The 18,742-nt window shown below is 37.5% G+C and overlaps 1 protein-coding gene across 2 annotated transcripts in view; it reads right to left on the reverse strand.

The window, feature by feature from the left end:
- Window positions 1-18,742, reverse strand: part of LOC149068958 (sialin-like) — a 56,997-nt gene that overhangs the window by 35,259 nt on the left and 2,996 nt on the right. The window contains exon 1 of one of the 2 annotated variants that reach the window (XM_089251245.1): window positions 3,744-3,926. The exons of the other annotated variant lie outside the window; for it this stretch is intronic. Coding sequence (XP_089107371.1) covers window positions 3,744-3,834 — 91 coding nt within the window. The 5' untranslated portion in view covers window positions 3,835-3,926. Of the gene's footprint in view, window positions 1-3,743; window positions 3,927-18,742 lie in introns of those variants that run through there. 2 annotated transcript variants of the gene reach the window in all.

Here is an 18,742-nt window from a genome sequence, read left to right on the forward strand (position 1 = left end):
AAATTTCGGGTAGTAGTGTATTTTAAACAGTTTTTTGATAACAATGTGTTTCAAACAATATTTCGAATAGCAATGTGTTTCACACTACGTTTTCAATAACGATGCACGTTTTTTAATGACGTAGCTTTCCGACAATGCGTTTGAAACGATAGAAATTATGAAAAAATATCTGAAAAAACCAATAATGAGAAAAAAAATTTGTTTTAAACAATGCTTTAGGTAACAACGGGATCTCTGTGAAGCAATGATTCTCGAATACATCAGATTATACCCACTAATAATACAGATTATACCCAGATAGTAAACAATAAGTAGTAAACAATAAGTTTTTTGAACAATGATTTTTCCATTAAATTTTTTATAAATATTTCAATTAGAATTTTCCCTAATTTTAATCTCAATCAGAATTTAATCAGCACTAAATTAGTTGGAGAGTCATTCGATACCTCGCGAGAAAAATTAATCCAACATAACCATCGAGCACCCTTGAGTGCTTCATTGAGCACCGCGGTGCTCGCGACGTAAAACCATAATGGACAGAAAAAATTAGGGGGATCGATCATTCTAGTTGATTGTTTCTGAATGAAGAAACGTAAACAAGGACGCTATAATCCATTCATATCGTAAAAGCAAAAACAAAAAACGTCTCTAATCTCTCAACGACGTTTTAGACGTTTTTATCAACGTCGTAATCCCGGAACGGTTTTGTTTTCGACCGTATCTTATCAAAAAAAAGACGTTTTCACTTTATTATTGAAATAAGGTCGATAAGATTGTCTAGAACACAGTGTTTTGTTCCAGTTAGGATTATGGGGTAAATCCGAGCCGTAATATCTGGTCTATTTCCTCAATGAGGAATATTCTAGAACAAAATACATTGTTGACACTTTTCTCAAATTAGACCGTATTTAAGACCGTTTAGGTCCAGACTTTGCTAGTCGTCAATTTTTGCATATATACCAAATGGAACCCGACTTGAACGATAGGCTACTTTAAAAGTTTGTCAGAACTGGGCAAATGCCCGGAATGGGTGAAAAACTGTCGTGCAACAATGGTTTCTCGGCCTCAACAATCACTTTCGGAATGTTTACTTTGGTTACCGTAGTTCCCTAGCAATGCGTTTAAGACGTGCATATGTTTTTACAATGGCTTGTCACTTCTTCAATATTGCCAGTATTATGTATAATAGTTTATTCCTTTATAATGGTTTGTCACTTTTTAAATCCTCTGCCGCAATTGAAGAAACCCCGGGCAGCGCCGGGTATTATATCTAGTAAGCAATATTCAGGCAACATAAATACAGTAGAACCTCTCGATAACGGACACTCGTGGAACCAGAAATTTTGTCTTTTAACAGGGAGTGTCCGCTAATGGGCGAGGTACGATAGGCAGTGGAATCTTTTTTAAACGGCTTTCACATTTATATAACGTTCATTTTCGGTCGCAGTTGGTTTCTATCCGTAAACGCGATACACCGGTGGTGATGCATAATCACCAATCGTCGGAAAAGTTTCCGTTAACAGGAGGTGTCCCTTAACGGGGACTATCCGTTAGCTGAGATGGTTCCACTGTACGTTAGTGCCACACATACATTCAGAAGACACATTCCTGAATATATCAATTGGTTAGAAATTCCGTAGAGGAATGTGGTGCATGTACGGTTAAGTGATAGTAGTATTTGGCGAGAATTCGCTTGACGTAATTCGAAGATGGTAATTCGGTCAAACTTGCGAGCGATACGGTGCTCCCTGGAGCACTTAGAAATGCTCTTTGCTTGTGAGAGATTTCAGATTTCGTACTCAGACATTATACTCAGATCGATTTAGTTCAACTGCATTGGTTAGGCTTAATGAAAGAAATAATTAGTTATTAATAAAACTAATATTTTGGTCCTAAAAATATACAGTAGAACCTTTCTTTTGCGGTCACCGGTGGGACAACAAAATTCATCCGTAAAAAAGGGTTGACCGTTAATCGGGGGGGTTTGAAATGCATACTTTTATTTATATATGGGAAATTATATTTATTTGGCCGCAAAAGGGGCCGACCGCATCTGAGGGGTGTCCGTTAAGGGGGTTTTACAATATTACAAATGAAATTTCAAAATGGTGAAAGAAATAATTTCAAAGCGAATTGATGAAAGAAAAAATTTCCAGAGCTCATGAAAATTCGGAATTAGCGAAAGAAATAATTTCAGAGTTAAGAATATTCATAATTCATGAAAGAAAAAATTCCTGAGTGAATGAAAATTTAAAATTGATGAAATAAAAAAAAATCTATAGCTAATGAAAACTCAGAATTAATGAATTAAATAATTCCAGATTCGATGAAAAAATAATTTGTGGGAAAAAAAAGGTTCCGAAGCTATAATTAAAATTTTAAATTTATAAAACGAAAGATTCCACAGTTAATGAAAATGAAAAATTGATTAATGAAAAGATTCCAGAGCTAATTAAAATTAATATTTTATGAAAGAAAAAATTCTAAAGCTAATGAAAATCCAGGGCTAACGAAAGAAATAATTCCAGAGCTAACAAAAATTCAAAATTAATAGAAGGAAAAAAATTCCACGGCTAATTAAAATTCATATTTTATGAAAGAAAAAATTCTAGAGCTAACAAAAATTCGGAATGAATAAAATAATTTCGGAATCAATGAAAGTTCAGAATTAGCGGAAGAAAGAATTTCAGAAACAATGAAAATTCATAATTCATGAAAGAAATAAAACAAAAAATGCATTGATTGAGACTTGCCTGTGATGGATTTCTCAGAATAATATTCAGTACGTAGCAATGCAAAAACAATGTTTTTTCGAATCCTAGGTCACGGGCACCCTAAAATCTTTCCCAGGGGGCCCCGTGGACCCCCCCCCCATCCATATCTATCAAAGATGAAATTAAGACAAAAGAAGACGTTGATGAGACTTGCCTCTGATAAATTTTTCAGTCTCTAGAACAGGTGTTCTTAACTTATGGGTCGCGACCCAATGGCGGGCGCAGGGATTTCCGAGTTTAGTCGTACAAACTCCCCTTACAGTAAGAGATTCTCGGGTCACGACCCGATTAATTCGCAAGGGGCTTCCTAGATTCCGCTTATAGCAGGATTCTTGAACTATGGGTGACGACCCAAACTTAATTCGCAGAGGATTCCGATATGGGTCGTACAAAATCCACTTACAGTCTGGGATTCTTAAGCTATGGGTCACGAATAATTTACAAGGGATTCCGAGATTAGTTGTACGAATGCTCTTAAAGCAGGGATTCTTGAACTAAATCTGCAGGAGGGCTTCCGTGATGGGTCGAAAAATCCACTTACAGTCAGAGATTCTTGAGCTATGGGTCACGACCCGATCTTAATTCCCAGGGGCTTCCTAGATTCCGCTTATAGCAGGATTCTTGAACTATGGGTGACGATCCAAACTCAGATCCGTCTTAAGAGCGTCATGAGCCCCCGGGCCAATTGATTTTTCTGAGGCCCTACCTGGAAAATTTTCGAAGTTTTTGTGAGGCCCTTTTCTCTTGAGGCCCCCGGGCCGTGCCCGGGTGGACCCATGCGTTAAGGTGGCACTGCTCAAACTGAATTAGGTTAGGAACCCCTGCTCTAGCAATATAAAAACAGCGAGATAACTTTATCCGTATTCTAGGTCACGGAAGTCAAAATCCTGTCCAAGGAACCCCCGACCGGTCGGTGGACCCGAAATGCTCTATCTCATAAATACTCAAATTAAAACTGACGAGACTTGCCTCTGATCGATTTTTTCCGTTTCTTCTTGGGTAACAGCGGGTATTGGGCTTCTTCGTCGGGGATGACCATCGGCCAGTGTTGGTAACCCATGTCTTACAGATATTCGGATAGAAGAATAATTTCTCAAGTAACTTTCTTTTTTTTCTCTTCTCGTGGATGCGTATCAATGATGCAAAACCGTGACTCTGAGATGACGCCGCTTATATACTCTCTCCGTCATTTTTTTTTTCTTTTTACGCCACTGATTGCGAAATCGCGCCGCTGCCGACGTAATATAAAAGAGGAAAGAAAGTGGACTAATGTTTGCACGTGGTATCGTAATTTCGGTTGGATGGTCCTTTGATCGGCGAGAAGAGAGAGAGAGAGGAGCGAAAAAAAAAGGTTACAAGTTGACCTTCGGCGTATTGCAAGCAGTAAATGTGCTAAAAGATAAACATGATCGGGATGCGGTGGCAACGATAGAACCCAAGGCGCCCCCAGAAATTGCCGACACAAGCGTGTTTACGATTCACAGACGAAAAAAAGAGTGTGTTTATTTAATAGGTGAAAAAACAGGTCGTCACTGGATGTATTTTAAATACGCATTTGCGTCGATACCTTGAAACCGTTCTAGAATGTTCGAGTTCATCGCTCTTTTTCACATGAAATGAGTGATTTTGGTACCTAAGCCAGGGACCTATATTTAGTATCGCAAGCCCCTATGCAGTAAAATATTTTGTCCCCTAGCACTACTTTCGTCACCCGCCTGCTCCCTTGCTCAATTCATAGTTTATCTGCGACTCCCCAGAATAGTTATTTTCACACACACACACTTATAAAAGAACAATGTTAAGAGCGCAAATGCCTCACAATAGCCGCGACGCTCACTTTGAAGCAACACTGCCCTGGCAACATCAACTTTCAAAAATATTTTTTAATACAGCAAAACCTCTCTTTTGCGGACACCGGAGGGGCAAAAAAAAAAAAAAAAAAATTCGTCCGTAAAAAAAGGGGAGTGGACCGTTAAGTGGTTTTTCCTGTGTATCGGGGTGCACGACCTCCGGGTCGCGGACCTAATGCGGCCTCCAAGGGGTTCCAGTCCAGCCCGTAAAAGTTGTGTGTTCCGGTTGAAAAGTTTCAATATACACGACGATAAATATCCAGGCTGACCATATTTCCTTCATGAAAATACGGGATATCGCCTCAAAGGAATTGTTAAATGAAGTTGGCAGTGAACGCAAAAAACTTTGCAAATTTTGGCGGTAAAGCGTTCAACAAATCTACAGCCAAAATTTTTTTCGCAGGCAAGTAAAAGTACGTTGCCAATTAAACCCCAAAAACTTTTAAGGGCAAGTGATGTTGTCAATTAAAGCCCAAAAAATTGTCAAAGGCAAAAAGCAAATAAAGTGTCAACTATAGCTGACATTACTTAAAAGTTGCCAATCGCGGAAAATGATGGGTACTGCAAGTCAAAATGAAAAAAATCGCGTATATACTGACACAAATATGGAAAATGAATACTATATTTATTTGACTATAATTAATTGTGATATACACTCACAATTATCATATATAATTTATAAGTCATGAAAATTATCTTGATTTCAAAAATTCAACCAAGTCTTGTTGAAAGTGTCGTAGAAGGCATAAGGCGGTTGACGACAAACAATTCCTTCTACGATTCAAAGATATAATTAAACATTTATTAAACAATTAAACACAAATAAACAGAACCTACAAGAACGAGTGTACCGCGTGCCTGTCTCGTTCCACCATCGCGCAGGCGCGCTCTTTTCCCTATTAAGCGGACAGCGCCATCCAGCGGTGGACGCTGTCGCCACAAAAGTAAGGGAAAAAACGGGACGTTTTCTTTATGAAAAAGTTGGGGCGGCAGAAATGATGGGAAGATCCTTTAAAATACGGGTCACACGGTCACGCTTTGGGAGTCATTCAAGTATTACGTTGGCATCGGGGGGGGGGGGGGGGTAAGGGGGTTTGAAGGTTGCTTACGTCATCAACCACCCTTTTTTGAAGATATGAAATATTCTAAGCCGCTGACGAAATTTTGCTGACAAATGGAAGGTGGTGGGGGGGGGGCTTGTCAAAAATTGCTAAAAATCTGCTGACGTTATACTTGAATGGCCCCCTTATGTGCAAGTTTCTGTCCTGCCAGCGGTAAAAATATCGCGTGTCTGGCCCGCGGACTGAAAAGGTTCTGCACCCCTGCTGTATAATGTTATCCGAAAATTTACCGACTGTAGCAATTTAACGGGTGGTCCAACGGGGCTCGGGCTCAGGGCCGTAAGTCAAACTGAGTTAAAAATTATTGACGACTTGTATATATTCTAAAATTATTATTATTATTATTATTATATATATTTTAAATCTCTCGGAATTTCGATGATTCTCCAAAAATTTTAAAAATTTTGAGGTAATTTATTTTTACATCTGAAATTGTTTATTTCATTGATAAAATTATGTATTTCGTAAATTTTGAATTGTTGATTATTATTATTATTATTACTTTTTATGTTCTAGAATTATTTCTTTTTAAATGTAAAAGTACTATAGGTTGGGGAAAAAATCCGTGGAAACTTTTTATTTCGGTTATTTTTCCGGTTTTTTTAAAGTTTTTACGGACTTTTTGCCCACCCTGTATATATATATTAAAAGAAATTAGAATTTCTTTTCACTTTTGGAAATGTTTTTGTTTTTTTTGGTTCTAGAATTGTCAAGAATGAAATTATTTCTATCGTAAATTCGGAACTTATAATAGTCTAGATCAGTGTTTCTTAACCTTTTTTTGCCCGGGGGCCCCCCTTTGAATCATATTTGTTTCTCGTGGCTCCCCTGTCTTACCCAGAGTTTTCTACCCTCATCTAGGAGCAAGATACTTTATACGTATTGAATTGATTTTTTCAGCGAATGTATACCGAACGAAAATTTTGCAAATATCATTGGCCTCCAGACCACTGGCCTAGAATTTATTGAGCTTCCCGCTAGTCCGAGTTTTATTCAGGGCTGTCTCAACATCATGGGCGCCTTAGGCAAAATGATGCTATGGTAGTTCCATATTTAGCTGGAAATAAACAGCCTACATATTTCATACTTATTTGCAAAATGTATTGTACTATACAAAATATCATAAGGCGGGGTCACGTATGAACATGAGACCCCCGGGCATGACCCCTCACAAGAATGGGACGAATAGAGCTGCAGCCCGGGGACTGATATGGTTTTCGTCATTTTTTGTTTTTCACACTATATTTAATATAGAGGAGGGGTCTGTGAAAAATGTAGCCGGGGGGGGGGGGCCTGCGAAAAACCCCACCCTAGGGAACCCGCTGCAAAATTTAGGCGGTGAGGCCCGGGTGGGTCTATGCTCTGAGACGGCCTTGGTATTATGGGTGCCCACACGGGTAAAAGGCTTATATCCCGGGAGGGACAGAGCCTGGGTTGTGTCTGGTCTGACGGTATTATGGGTGGTTTTTTGGATTTTGTAAAAGTGTATATACACTAATACAAAAGCTTTATTTCTTCACACCTTAATTTTTCTTCTTAGCTCTTTGCAGCCCTCCAAACCACCTGTCATGGACCCTTTCTCCATTTTCTTCCGTGGCCCCCCTTGAAGTATCCCAGTACCACTAGGGGGGCCATATGGCCCCCGGTTGAGTATTTTTTATTTTCGAGTGGAAGGCCCGGACATAAACACGACTATGGGAAATAAATGCGAAGAATTAAAAGATGAATCACTCACGGCCCGGTTTGACTGATGCCAGGTTCCCGTACAGGGCCGCGGCCCGGCGAAACACTGGTCTAGATTTCTAAATAATTCTCGTTTTTCAGTAATTCTCTGACATTTTCAATAATTCTTCAGTAATTCTCTGACATTTTCAATAATTCTTCAGTAATTTCTTTTTAATACTGGAATTGTTTCTTTCATTAATGAAATTATTTCTTTTTGTAAGAGTTCTGATGTTTTGATAATTATAATTTTTGAGGATTTTCTGAAAATTTTAAATAATTCCTGAGGGGCCGTTCAAGTATTACGTCATCATCGATGGGGGGGGGGGCAGGGGGTTTCCGATTTGATGACTTTTGATGACGGGGGGAGGGGGGTTTGGATAATGCTTACGTCAGCACCCACCCTTTATGAAAATATGAGTTAGGATTCAGAGGGGCAGAGCTGATGACGAAATTTTGCTGACAAGGAGGGGGGGGGGGAGGGTCAAAAATGGCTAAAAATTTGCTTACGTAATACTTGAACGGCCCCTTTTAATTCTGAAGTGGATGCATTTTCAATTTTGGAATTATTTGTTCTTCATTCTGCAGAGAATTGTTGCTTTCATTAATAAAATTATTTTTTTCCGACGTTTTGATAATTCTGATTTTTGAATAATTCTCCGAAAATTTCAATAAATCTCAAATTACTTATTTTATAATTGTTTCCTTTTCTTCAGAAATTGTTTATTATTCGTTCCGAATTTCTTCAATTCATTCTGTTTCTTTCGTAAATTTGAAATTTTTAATAATTGTTATTTACGAATAATTTCTCCGAAATTTACATGCGCACTTCTTTAATTATTTCTTTTCAATTTTGAAATTTTTTCTTTCATTTATTTTAAAATATTGTCTTTGGATCGTATCATCCTTGGGACTGACATTATTTAGAAAAAACATTATTTCAAGCCCATTGTTATCTGAGACATTCTTCGAACAATTTACTCTATCATGCTAAATATCCCCAAGAAACATTCGAAGGCAAATAATTAGGTAAATATATCGCAAACAAACCACATAAGAAATAAAACAATTCCATAATGTAAATTCCATTTACACAACAGAAACTATAAAAATCGAATATAACAATGTAACAAAAAGCTAAACAACGACAAACTAACAATAGGTAATAAAGAGGAGTTTGAATTCAGGTTCGTTCTCATCCATCCGAGCAATAAACACGTGTGTAGACAACAACACCACTGCAATAAAACGCACCGCACGTGTATACACTTATTTACAACAATGTTTCTAAAAATAGCAACATCGTAGAGCATTTTGTCAGATGCGTTTCCGCAACACTTATTACAAAAATAGCATCCGCAATAAATCATTGTGTTGGGACGATGCGTTATTGGATGTATGCAGGCTTGTAAAAAGCATTTGCATGTGTTCTTGAGGGCATTGTTCGCTGGGCAGGGCAGCGTGTACGCTCGTAAAGTTAGAATGGTGTAAGTAACATTTTTAACAATTCTGACTCGAGTCCAGAAATGCAATCTAGATGGGCTGAACTATTGAAAGAAAAAATGAACCAAGGCTGAGCTTCAATAGTTCGCTGCTGAGTACAAGTTGTTTTCAGTACATACAGTGAATTTGATTATTTTATTTTTGTTTTCTCTGTTGAGCCCATAGAGGGGGCTAACTTCCACAATCACAAGTAAAAATCTTAGGTATTGTGATAGTTGTAATTAGGATTACCAGATTCGAAAACAGAAAGGAGGACGCTTGCACACACGCAACCTTGGTAAAACAACTTTTCTTAATTTTCACAACAGATGGCTCCACTACACTGACCGAAAAATAAACACCTCCCCACAATTTTCCTAACTAAAAAAGCAACAAAAAACAAAAAAGAAACAACTAACAATCCGCCTCCCTAATAAGGTGTTTTCACCGTTTGAACAAATTTATTGCTTTTCCTGGAGCATGACGAGAGGTTTTATTTGGCCAACTATTTCCTCTACTGTAACAGAAATTGGAATTTATGGAAGCTTCCATATCCCTTTTTAAGCTCTACCCTTAGAAGGTTTTTCTTTTGGGAGTACTGGTTCTTTTCAAAAGAATCAACATTGAGTGTTGTGTGTGTGTGTGTTTGCATCCTAATTTTCTTTACTTCCGAATAGAACACAGGTAACACCCCAGCCTTCATCCAATTTATTACACGACATTAGCTGTTGGTGAGCAAACAATGGTATTTTAAAAAATGTAATTTGCGAATTTCTTCGTCCAGACCTGTTTTTCGGACTGTCTTTTTCAGTCCGAAATTCTTTTGCATCATTGAGCAAGCTAGGCCGTGGTTAGAATAGCATCTACCCCGCTTGAAAACAACTTGGGATCTTGTATTCTGTGAATTTTGACCACCATTAGTGAAAGCGTGTAAACGTGTGTGGAAATAAAACACACATATCAGTGCAAAGATATGTGTTTCAGAATGAAAAAAATTGTTTCCCCCGGAAGAAAAATAAAAATAATTCTGGAAACCTGAAAAAAAGGGGAAAAAACGTACGAGGATCGTTGACATAAATAATATCAAACTATAGAAGGACGTCTGGCAACCCTAGTTGTAGTTCAATATAATTTTCTCTTCATTTTGATGTCTGGTTCATTCCGGAAGCTTTATGTGCATAAATATACAATTTATACACATACATTTGGTACTCAAATGAGTCAATATTGATCCTTCATCAGAAAGTTTTCAATATACAAACTATACTAACGGTATTAAATTGTTCCCCGCATAATCGGAACTTCGTTTAATCGGATATAATGTGCTGAAACCGTTAATATACATTTAAACGGGGCTGTACATCAATTTTCCCAAGACAACATAGTTGAAGAGTGATCAATTTCCTAAACGTGACGGCCAGCTTTTTTAGTTTCCGGTGAGTCCAAGAAGATTCAATTGGGGGCGTCTATTATTTTAATGTGCTGTCTTGACTTCGATAGAGAATACTATGGCGGGGGGGGGGCACGGCAGCGCCCCAGCCAAGTCGAGCGTAACATCCTTTTCTGAAAGCAACTCGGGGTACTTTTGAGGCCCTGTATCTCCACATCGGGAAAGTCCGGGTATGTGAAACTTACATATCCAGAGCTTTCTACAGACTTAATTAAATTTCTGAATTTCACATTACTATTATTCGTAGTTCGTGAGAAATTTTAACTCAAAGTTCCATTATTCTAACACTGACTCACTCACAGATCATCAAAAATCCAAAGCACTTCTAGAAGCCCTAGAAACATGAAATTTGGTATGAAGGTAGTGTTTGGGATACAAAGTGAGGAAAAATTCGGGAAATTTCCTCTCAGGAGATCGGAAGTTCTGGAAAATTCCAGATATTAGGAATTGTCACCAAAAACACCGCCAAATTGCCAATTCTTGTTGAAATTGCTCAAAATTTGCTGAGGATAGGAAATGAAGGACTTTTAAATATATAAACTATAGTAGTGTTGGTTTAGTGCTATGTCAATAACTAAATCCCATCAAAAACATTTTTCATGCAAAAAATAAAGCCAAGTCTCGAGATTCTTTGACCGTAAACAGTAGTGATAGCTGATGTAGAGTCAATTCTAATTCAAATGCTGTTATTAACCGTGACACTTTGCTTCACAAATCCCTTCAAGGCTCCGCACTTTTAGTTGAGAACATTTTGCGACATGGCAATTACACAGCTCATATTACATATTACACCTTACCATGCTATGTAAAATCAAGTCAGCTCTATAAATGCACGTATTCTTACATGAATATTATTTGACGGAATTTTATTAATGAACGTGAATAGTAAAACTTAGACAACGGACGACACATTCTCGTGCTGCGTAATTGCCAAGTCAAAATGTCCTTCAACTAAAAGTGTGAAGCCTTGGAGCGATTTGTGAATCAAAATGTGACAGTTAATAACAGCATAGGAATTGACTGATATCAGATGTCGCAACTTTTTACTGTCAAAGAATCTCGAGACTTGGCTTTATTTTTTACACGAAATGTTTTTGATGGGATCAACAGTACATGAAATGCTAATGTCCATCTACAGAACTCTCGTTGCGTACTATCTCATTCATATAAGTAGATATCGATAACAAGATTTGCATTTGTTTTTGCTTTTACACTTTCTCAAGTGGTTGCGCAACGATTGCGTGACGTTAGGATATATATATATATACGTCCGTCACGTGACGTCAACTCTAACGTTTATGTTGTATCGGATAGAAAAGCAAATAGAACTTTCGAAAAGCGAACAACTCGGTAGGATTTATCAGCTTCTGTGCACACACGGTGCTTTTAAAATGTGTACTTAAAGAGATTTGAGGAAAGCAAACAAAATTCCTCACGTGCAACAAGCCGACATACGCTCTCTATCTATCTATACACGTAATTATATACCATTTAGTTTCAGGGGTGGTGGGGGGGGGGGGTAATACGACACAGACACCGACACCATTTCTGTGTGTCGTAATATTTTCATTGATGATGACTCATGCTTCATTTTTAGCTCAGTCTTCGGATTCAGCCGAGATGTGTGTTGTTGAACTGGACTTTGGATTCGATTAAGCTCAGCTTTTTTTTTCAGTATTTTGCCGATTTCGGTAAACTTTAGAACCCTTTCAGAAACGTCAAGAAAATATTCAGTAATTTTTCTCCCGATAAGATGGCAGCACTTCCTGAGAATATAATATGAAAGATACTAGGCGGACTAGTATCAAGGTAGCCGAAGAAGCAATGAAAAACCAGGCATGCACCATTTGGGTTAACTAACACATCAATCGTGATGAAAAGAAACTGAAATCGTCTATGAAATACTTGAATGAAAAGTGACTTCTTGGAAACAATGAGCTTTGAAGCTAACAATAATATTGTTGTTGCAACAATGACATGTCTTAGAATGATGAGAGAATGGCAATTCTGAGAGCAACAATCGATTTTCTGATAATTCTTATGAATGAGTAAGATCCTTTCTCGGATAAATCATTTCAGAAAAAAAGACTTTTTCAGACAATGCTCTTACGGCAAACAATGTTCTGCATGCAACAATGCTATTTGAAACAATGCTCTACAGTCAACAATGTTTTTTGAAAAAATGTTCTACAGTCAACAGTGGTATTTTTAACAATGACTGGCAACAACTACCTTTCGAAAAAAAATTTTCTTTGGCAGCAATTACTTTTACAAACAATGTCCTTCATGCAACAATGATTTTTAAAACAATGTTTGTCGGACAAAAGAGACGTTTTCTAACTGTGTAATCCTGGCAACAATTACTTTTTCGAACAATGTCCTCCTAATAACTATGGCCTAATCGAAAAAAATATTCTCCAGGAATTTCTTTTTTTCAAAACAATGTTCTCTTGTCAACAATAACTTTTTCATTGCAACATGCTTTCTTTTGAAACAAACTCCACATGGTGTGCAGGAAATTGATAAAAGAAAAAGTTTCGGACTGGAATGCAATGGATTTAATAATTGCTCCATCAGTCAACACTACTGTGAGATTACAAATGAGATCAATGTATTAAAAATTATATTGTGGTTTAATCTTGGCTGAGATCACGATTTTGAGTCATTTACTCGTTTTTTCTCAGGCTAATTTATACATAAACCCGACGTGCGTGATCCGAAGATACAAGGCAAACACATAGGTTGCTAGAATTCAGATTAGCTGATCATTTAATAATAGTGACGAACGATGATCTATTTATTAATCATCGCTATTTTCTGCTTAGGATTATCAATCGGCAGTCCAAAGTTCAAAGATTTTTAGATGTATTTCAATGATGCCTTCATTTACGATAGAAAATATCTTGCATACAGAATATAAATGTTGTAGTACACGTGAACTTGGAAAATAGCTGAGTTTGGGGTATGAGAAAATTGCTGACCTGACAATGATATTTTTTAATTTTTCTTCCAAATTCATCCGGAAACAATTATTTTTTTCACGTGTCCCAAAATATTTCTTCATTTTAGTACACATATTGGGATAAGGATTATTTAGGTGCACATTGAAAGAAAAACTATTTGGACTACATTGAAAAAGTATTTTTGTGACACATTGAAAAAGTATTTTTGTGACACATTGAAAAAGTATTTTTGTGACACATTGAAAAAACAACTGTTCTGATATACATTTAAGAAGTGTACTTTGGAAATTTTACTTCCTCCCCGTGAATCAAAACAGTTCAATTTCTTTTAATGCATCCCAAGACCTATCCCCTATCCCTTCGGCCAATGTGTACCAAACCATTTTTGCTTCCCCATTATGTACCAAAAAAGTCTTCGTTCAACTTGGCCCAAAACATTTCTTTTTTTCATGTCTCTTCGAGCATTTCTTCTTTCCATTTGCTCCCAAAACATTTCATCTACCAATGTGTCTCAAAAAAATTCTTCCAATATGTCTCAAAAAAATTCTTCCAATATGTCTCAAAAAAATTCTTCCAATATGTCTCAAAAAAATTCTTCCAATATGTCTCAAAAAAATTCTTCTTCCAATGTGTCCCAAAACAATTCTTCTTCCAATGTGTCACAAAACAATTCTTCTTCCAACGTGTCCCAAAACAATTCTTCTTCCAATGTGTCTCAAAACAATTATTCCAATGTGTCCCAAAACAATTCTTCCAATGTGTCTCAAAACAATTCTTCCAATGTGTCCCAAAACAATTCTTCTTCCAATGTGTCACAAAACAATTCTTCTTTCAATGTGTCCCAAAACAATTCTTCTTCCAACGTGTCCCAAAACAATTCTTCTTCCAATGTGTCTCAAAACAATTCTTCCAATGTGTCCCAAAACAATTCTTCCAATGTGTCTCAAAATTATTTTTCTTTCAATGTGTCTCAAAAATTTTTTCTTTCCAATATGTCTCAAAACAATTCTTGTTCCAATGCAGCGTAAAACTTTTCTTCTTTCCATGCATCTTAAAACATTTCTTCTTCTCATGTCTCCAAGGTGTCCTAAAACAATTCTTCTTTCAACTTAGCCCAAAACATTTCATCTATCAATGTGTTTTAAAACAATTTTTCTTCCAATGTATCCTAAAATTTTTGTTAAACTTTTCTAAAAAGGGTAACCGCTTACAACGTTTTTGCATGATGGCTTTTGAAAAACATTATAAGCCCGATCGACTTTGTTATTTGTCTCGAGATTATCTTCGGGCTTGTGATAATGAACCTGATAATTTTGAATTCTTGTACCATTTTTCATCGGCGTGGACTTTCTATTTATACTATTTTCCTATATATTTGCTATACTTTTTTATATTTCCACACAAATTATTATAATTTATTATTGAAACAATAGATTCCGTGACTGCAGTAATTTTTGATACAGTTTCGAACCTTTAATATCGTAGCTTTTAGTTACTTTTACCTTTTTCCCATTAATTATCGATGTCTTTTTAATGCCAAGTTGGGCATTTTTAGTGCCTTTTTGCCTGCTTATTTTGACTATTCTGATTACCTAAACTCCCGGGCTCTACTTATACTGTAAATTAATTGTCCGTTGTATTTTTTAGACATATTGCTGCTCTTTGGGTACAGATATGTTGGGAAACGCTGGCCTAAAACATTTCATCTTCCAATGTGTCCCAAAACGTATCTTCTTTCCATGCATTCTTGAAACATTTTTTCTTCCCATGTATCCCTCAAGACTCAAGATATCTCCTTCCCCTGTTTCTAATGTATCTTAAAACAATTCGTCTCCCAACGTGTCTCAAAACATTCCGTCTTCCAATGTGTGCCACAAAAGTTCTTCCAATATGTCTCACAAAAAGTTCCTCTTCTTCCAATGTGTGTGCCGCAAAAAATTCTTCTTCTAAGCAAAAAATTTCTGCTTTTCTTGTGTCCCAGTATATTTATTCTTCCCATATTTCCCATGTGCCCCAAAACATTTCTTTTTTGTGTCCCTGAAAATTGAGAGATGGTAACGAGGTTGTCATGTTGTTTTCAAAGTCAGCAATACACCAGGATAGTTACTCAATTAATTTAACTAAAAAACACTATATAAGGCTTTATAATTTTTTCCTGGCCTCTTGTTTTGAGCAAAGCTTGAGTCTAGTGGTAAGAGCCACATAATGTACATATTGTAGAGGGCCACAAAATTGTTTTCGCACCAATGCGTAAAAAAATTTCCTTGGGATCCGATGCACCTAAAGGAGTGGTAAAGTAAAATTATTTTTCATTCGTAAATTACGACACTGAAAATAGTTCCCATGACATTCTAATGATGACACAGTCGACTTGAATTGAAAGATGGCAACCGGTGCGAAACGGAAGGTGAAGAATTCGGAAAACTTTCACTTGTTCATTTAAAGTGATGACACATATTACGATGTGAGGCGTTGGCTCTGGTTGTCATTCCTTCGTGTGGAAGAAAACGATGAAATTGGACCATTCTTTTCTATACCCAGTGAATTATGACTTCCCTTCTTCCATTTGTCTTTTGTTCGTGTTCATGCGGAGTTATTACTTTTGCGTGAAAGTTATTTGACATAGATATCTATATCCAAAAACTTAGGTATAAAAAGAGTGCGAGTAGTCACTTGGACCATCACAACAGACAGCAGTGGTTTCAATCAGTTTGTATCTGCTCTCCTTCAATCGAAATGGCCACATTTGCAACCATGATCGTAGTCGTCTTGTTGTGTGCGGCGGTTGAAAGCGCGTCAATCGACAAATCGAATCCGAATCACGGCAGCAGCGGCGTAACCAATGGCTCACTAGTTGCGAACGACTCTCGACTCTTGCCTTCTAGACGTGGCCGGGAATTCACCGATGACTTCATAATCACTCCTTACACCATGGACGGATACGGCAACAGTAATAAAGACGTTGGTAGAAAAAGCTGGTATCAGGAGCCACCGACCAACGATGGCGATTATGGTTCGGGTAGTGCTGACAACAGCGGCTCAGTCACGAATCCGATAAAAGGATATCAACCGAGTGGACTCGAAGCTTTGTTGATGATGAAAGCCATGAAACAGATGCCGCAGCAGGCCACGAAACAACCGGCCAAGGATACTACTCCGTCCTCAAGCGGCGGAGGATTCCTGTCAAAGTTCGTCGACGATCCCATCAAAGCGATGCTCACCATCACCCTACCGCTGTCCCTGATCCTCGCATCCGTCCTCCCGTCTCTGATCACTTTCTTCATGAACAAGAATTCCAACGGTACCCAACCCATCATCACGACCGCCACTGCAGGCGCCGCAGCACGTAGCCTCTTCCTCCGCAATCTGGACGTCCAACAGAGTCCCCTTCTCCAGCATGGACCGGCAGTTTTGGCATCCGTCGCCAGGATCGGTGCGAAGGGACTCAGCGATCCCGATTGCATGATGAAGATCTTCTGCGAGCTCGTGGACAGGAAAGCCGGCGACACCACCAAGAGATCCAGGCACCAACAAACCATCGCCGAGAGGGTCTTGCGTCTCGTCGCACCGTACGCCGGCGATTCGTGGTTGAAATCCTTGAAGGTGAAGGACCTGGTAAAGTTCGTCGACGAGGGCAATTGCGCGAACGTCAAGTGTTACAAGAAATCCCACAACGAGGGCAGCGACAGAAAAATACAATAAATAGACCTGATGACTCGAAAGATGAACATTTTCTTCGAATCGAAACCGTGTTCATTTTATCGACTAATAGTGTTATTTTATTTTGATGCCGAACCTTTGAATTGAATTTCATTGTAACATCACCAAAATGAAAATAAAATTTAAAATCCCGATAGTGAAGTCATTTTTCACTGGCATCAATATTTTAGGGTAAACACAAATTTCATCCAGTTTTCTAAGGGCCGTGTTCACCGACATGGTTTAAACTGTAGTCACAATTTTTGGATAAGAGATCAACATAGATTGGTTAAAAACCTGAATTTAACCAATCCGGGTCGTTCTCTAATCAAAAAATTGTGACTAGTCTAAACCATGTCGGTGAATACCGCCCTAAAGGAAGGGAATGGCCATATAACACTAATACAGGTTTCCCAGAAAAATCTGCTCTATAATTTCCCTCATCAGAAAAATTTCTTTGACTTTTTCTGATCCAAAACTCCCGAAGAAAGAAATATAATTCAAAATCCTTATCATTTCCACATTTTTTTTCAATTTCTTTTCCCGTTTTCGCAGAATTCTCCTCCCCTCCCTGCCTTTCATTAAATATTTGCATATTTCCCTGACTTTTGCCAAATACTTGCATGCTCCCTTCACTTTTACCGTATACAGCAAAAGTCCGTTATAACGAAAGTTCACAATCACGAGGGAAATTGACGTTATAAAGGACTTCTCGTTGTATGAGCGACTTTCCATATTTTGCTCTGTCAGGTTATAAAATTGCAGAAAATTGCTACTTTACCATAGGAAATACGAATAAAATTTACGAATATTTTTCGTATCTTTAAAGTTAGCTATTTGACGATCACTTGCAAAAATCACTCATTATAGAGAGATTCTCGGTACAATCCGCAATCGTTATAACGGACTTTTACTGTATTTACATATTTTCCTAACTTATGCCAAATATTTTACATTTTTCCAAATCATTTTTCCTCTTTTCAATAGTTATGAAATTATTTCTTTCAGAAATTATAGCAGAAATATTATAGAAAATGACAATTACTCTAAAATTAAGTATAAAGATTAACTAAAATTAATTAAATCATTCAAAATTTTCTACAATTATTTCTTTCTGTGTTTTTCAAAAATTCTGTAATTGCGTAAATCTTTTGGGTGCTCAATTTTCTTTCTCACAATATATGAAATCAAAAGTGTTTGGGTCCCCGAGAGCCTACCTTCACCGAATTAGTTGCTCTTTAGTGCATTAAAAGCACCTCGCAGTTACAGAAACCGCAGTACGGCTCTCAGAGGCACAAGCGGGCTTTACGATTTTTTTTTAAATTTAATTGTTCTCTAATTTGAAGTAGATATTTTCTCAAAATGTTCTGCTGACCACGAGAAAATGCTCGGAAGGCTACATCTGGCCAGCGGGCCATGTGTTGAAGACTCCTGGTCTATGAAGTCTCCTGACTCCATCATCAGAAGTCTAGCATTTGATAAAACTCAAATCAGCATAACGTTAATCCCCCGAATGCGACTTGAATGGATTATTTATTTGATTGAGGGTGACAATAAGTATCTCGCGAGTGCCGAATCGGGTTCAAGCATGGAGCACTGTCGTGTTCTTCAGTGAGCACCTCACAACATTGAAGATGTTTATTATGTTAGCAGAATCTGAAAAAAAAAATATCTAAAATCT

The sequence above is a fragment of the Pholcus phalangioides genome, unplaced genomic scaffold (assembly GCF_987345545.1).
Source record: "Pholcus phalangioides strain wild (caught in Gottingen) unplaced genomic scaffold, Ppha-v1.0 ptg000024l_1, whole genome shotgun sequence".
NCBI classification, from domain to species: Eukaryota; Metazoa; Arthropoda; class Arachnida; order Araneae; family Pholcidae; genus Pholcus; species Pholcus phalangioides.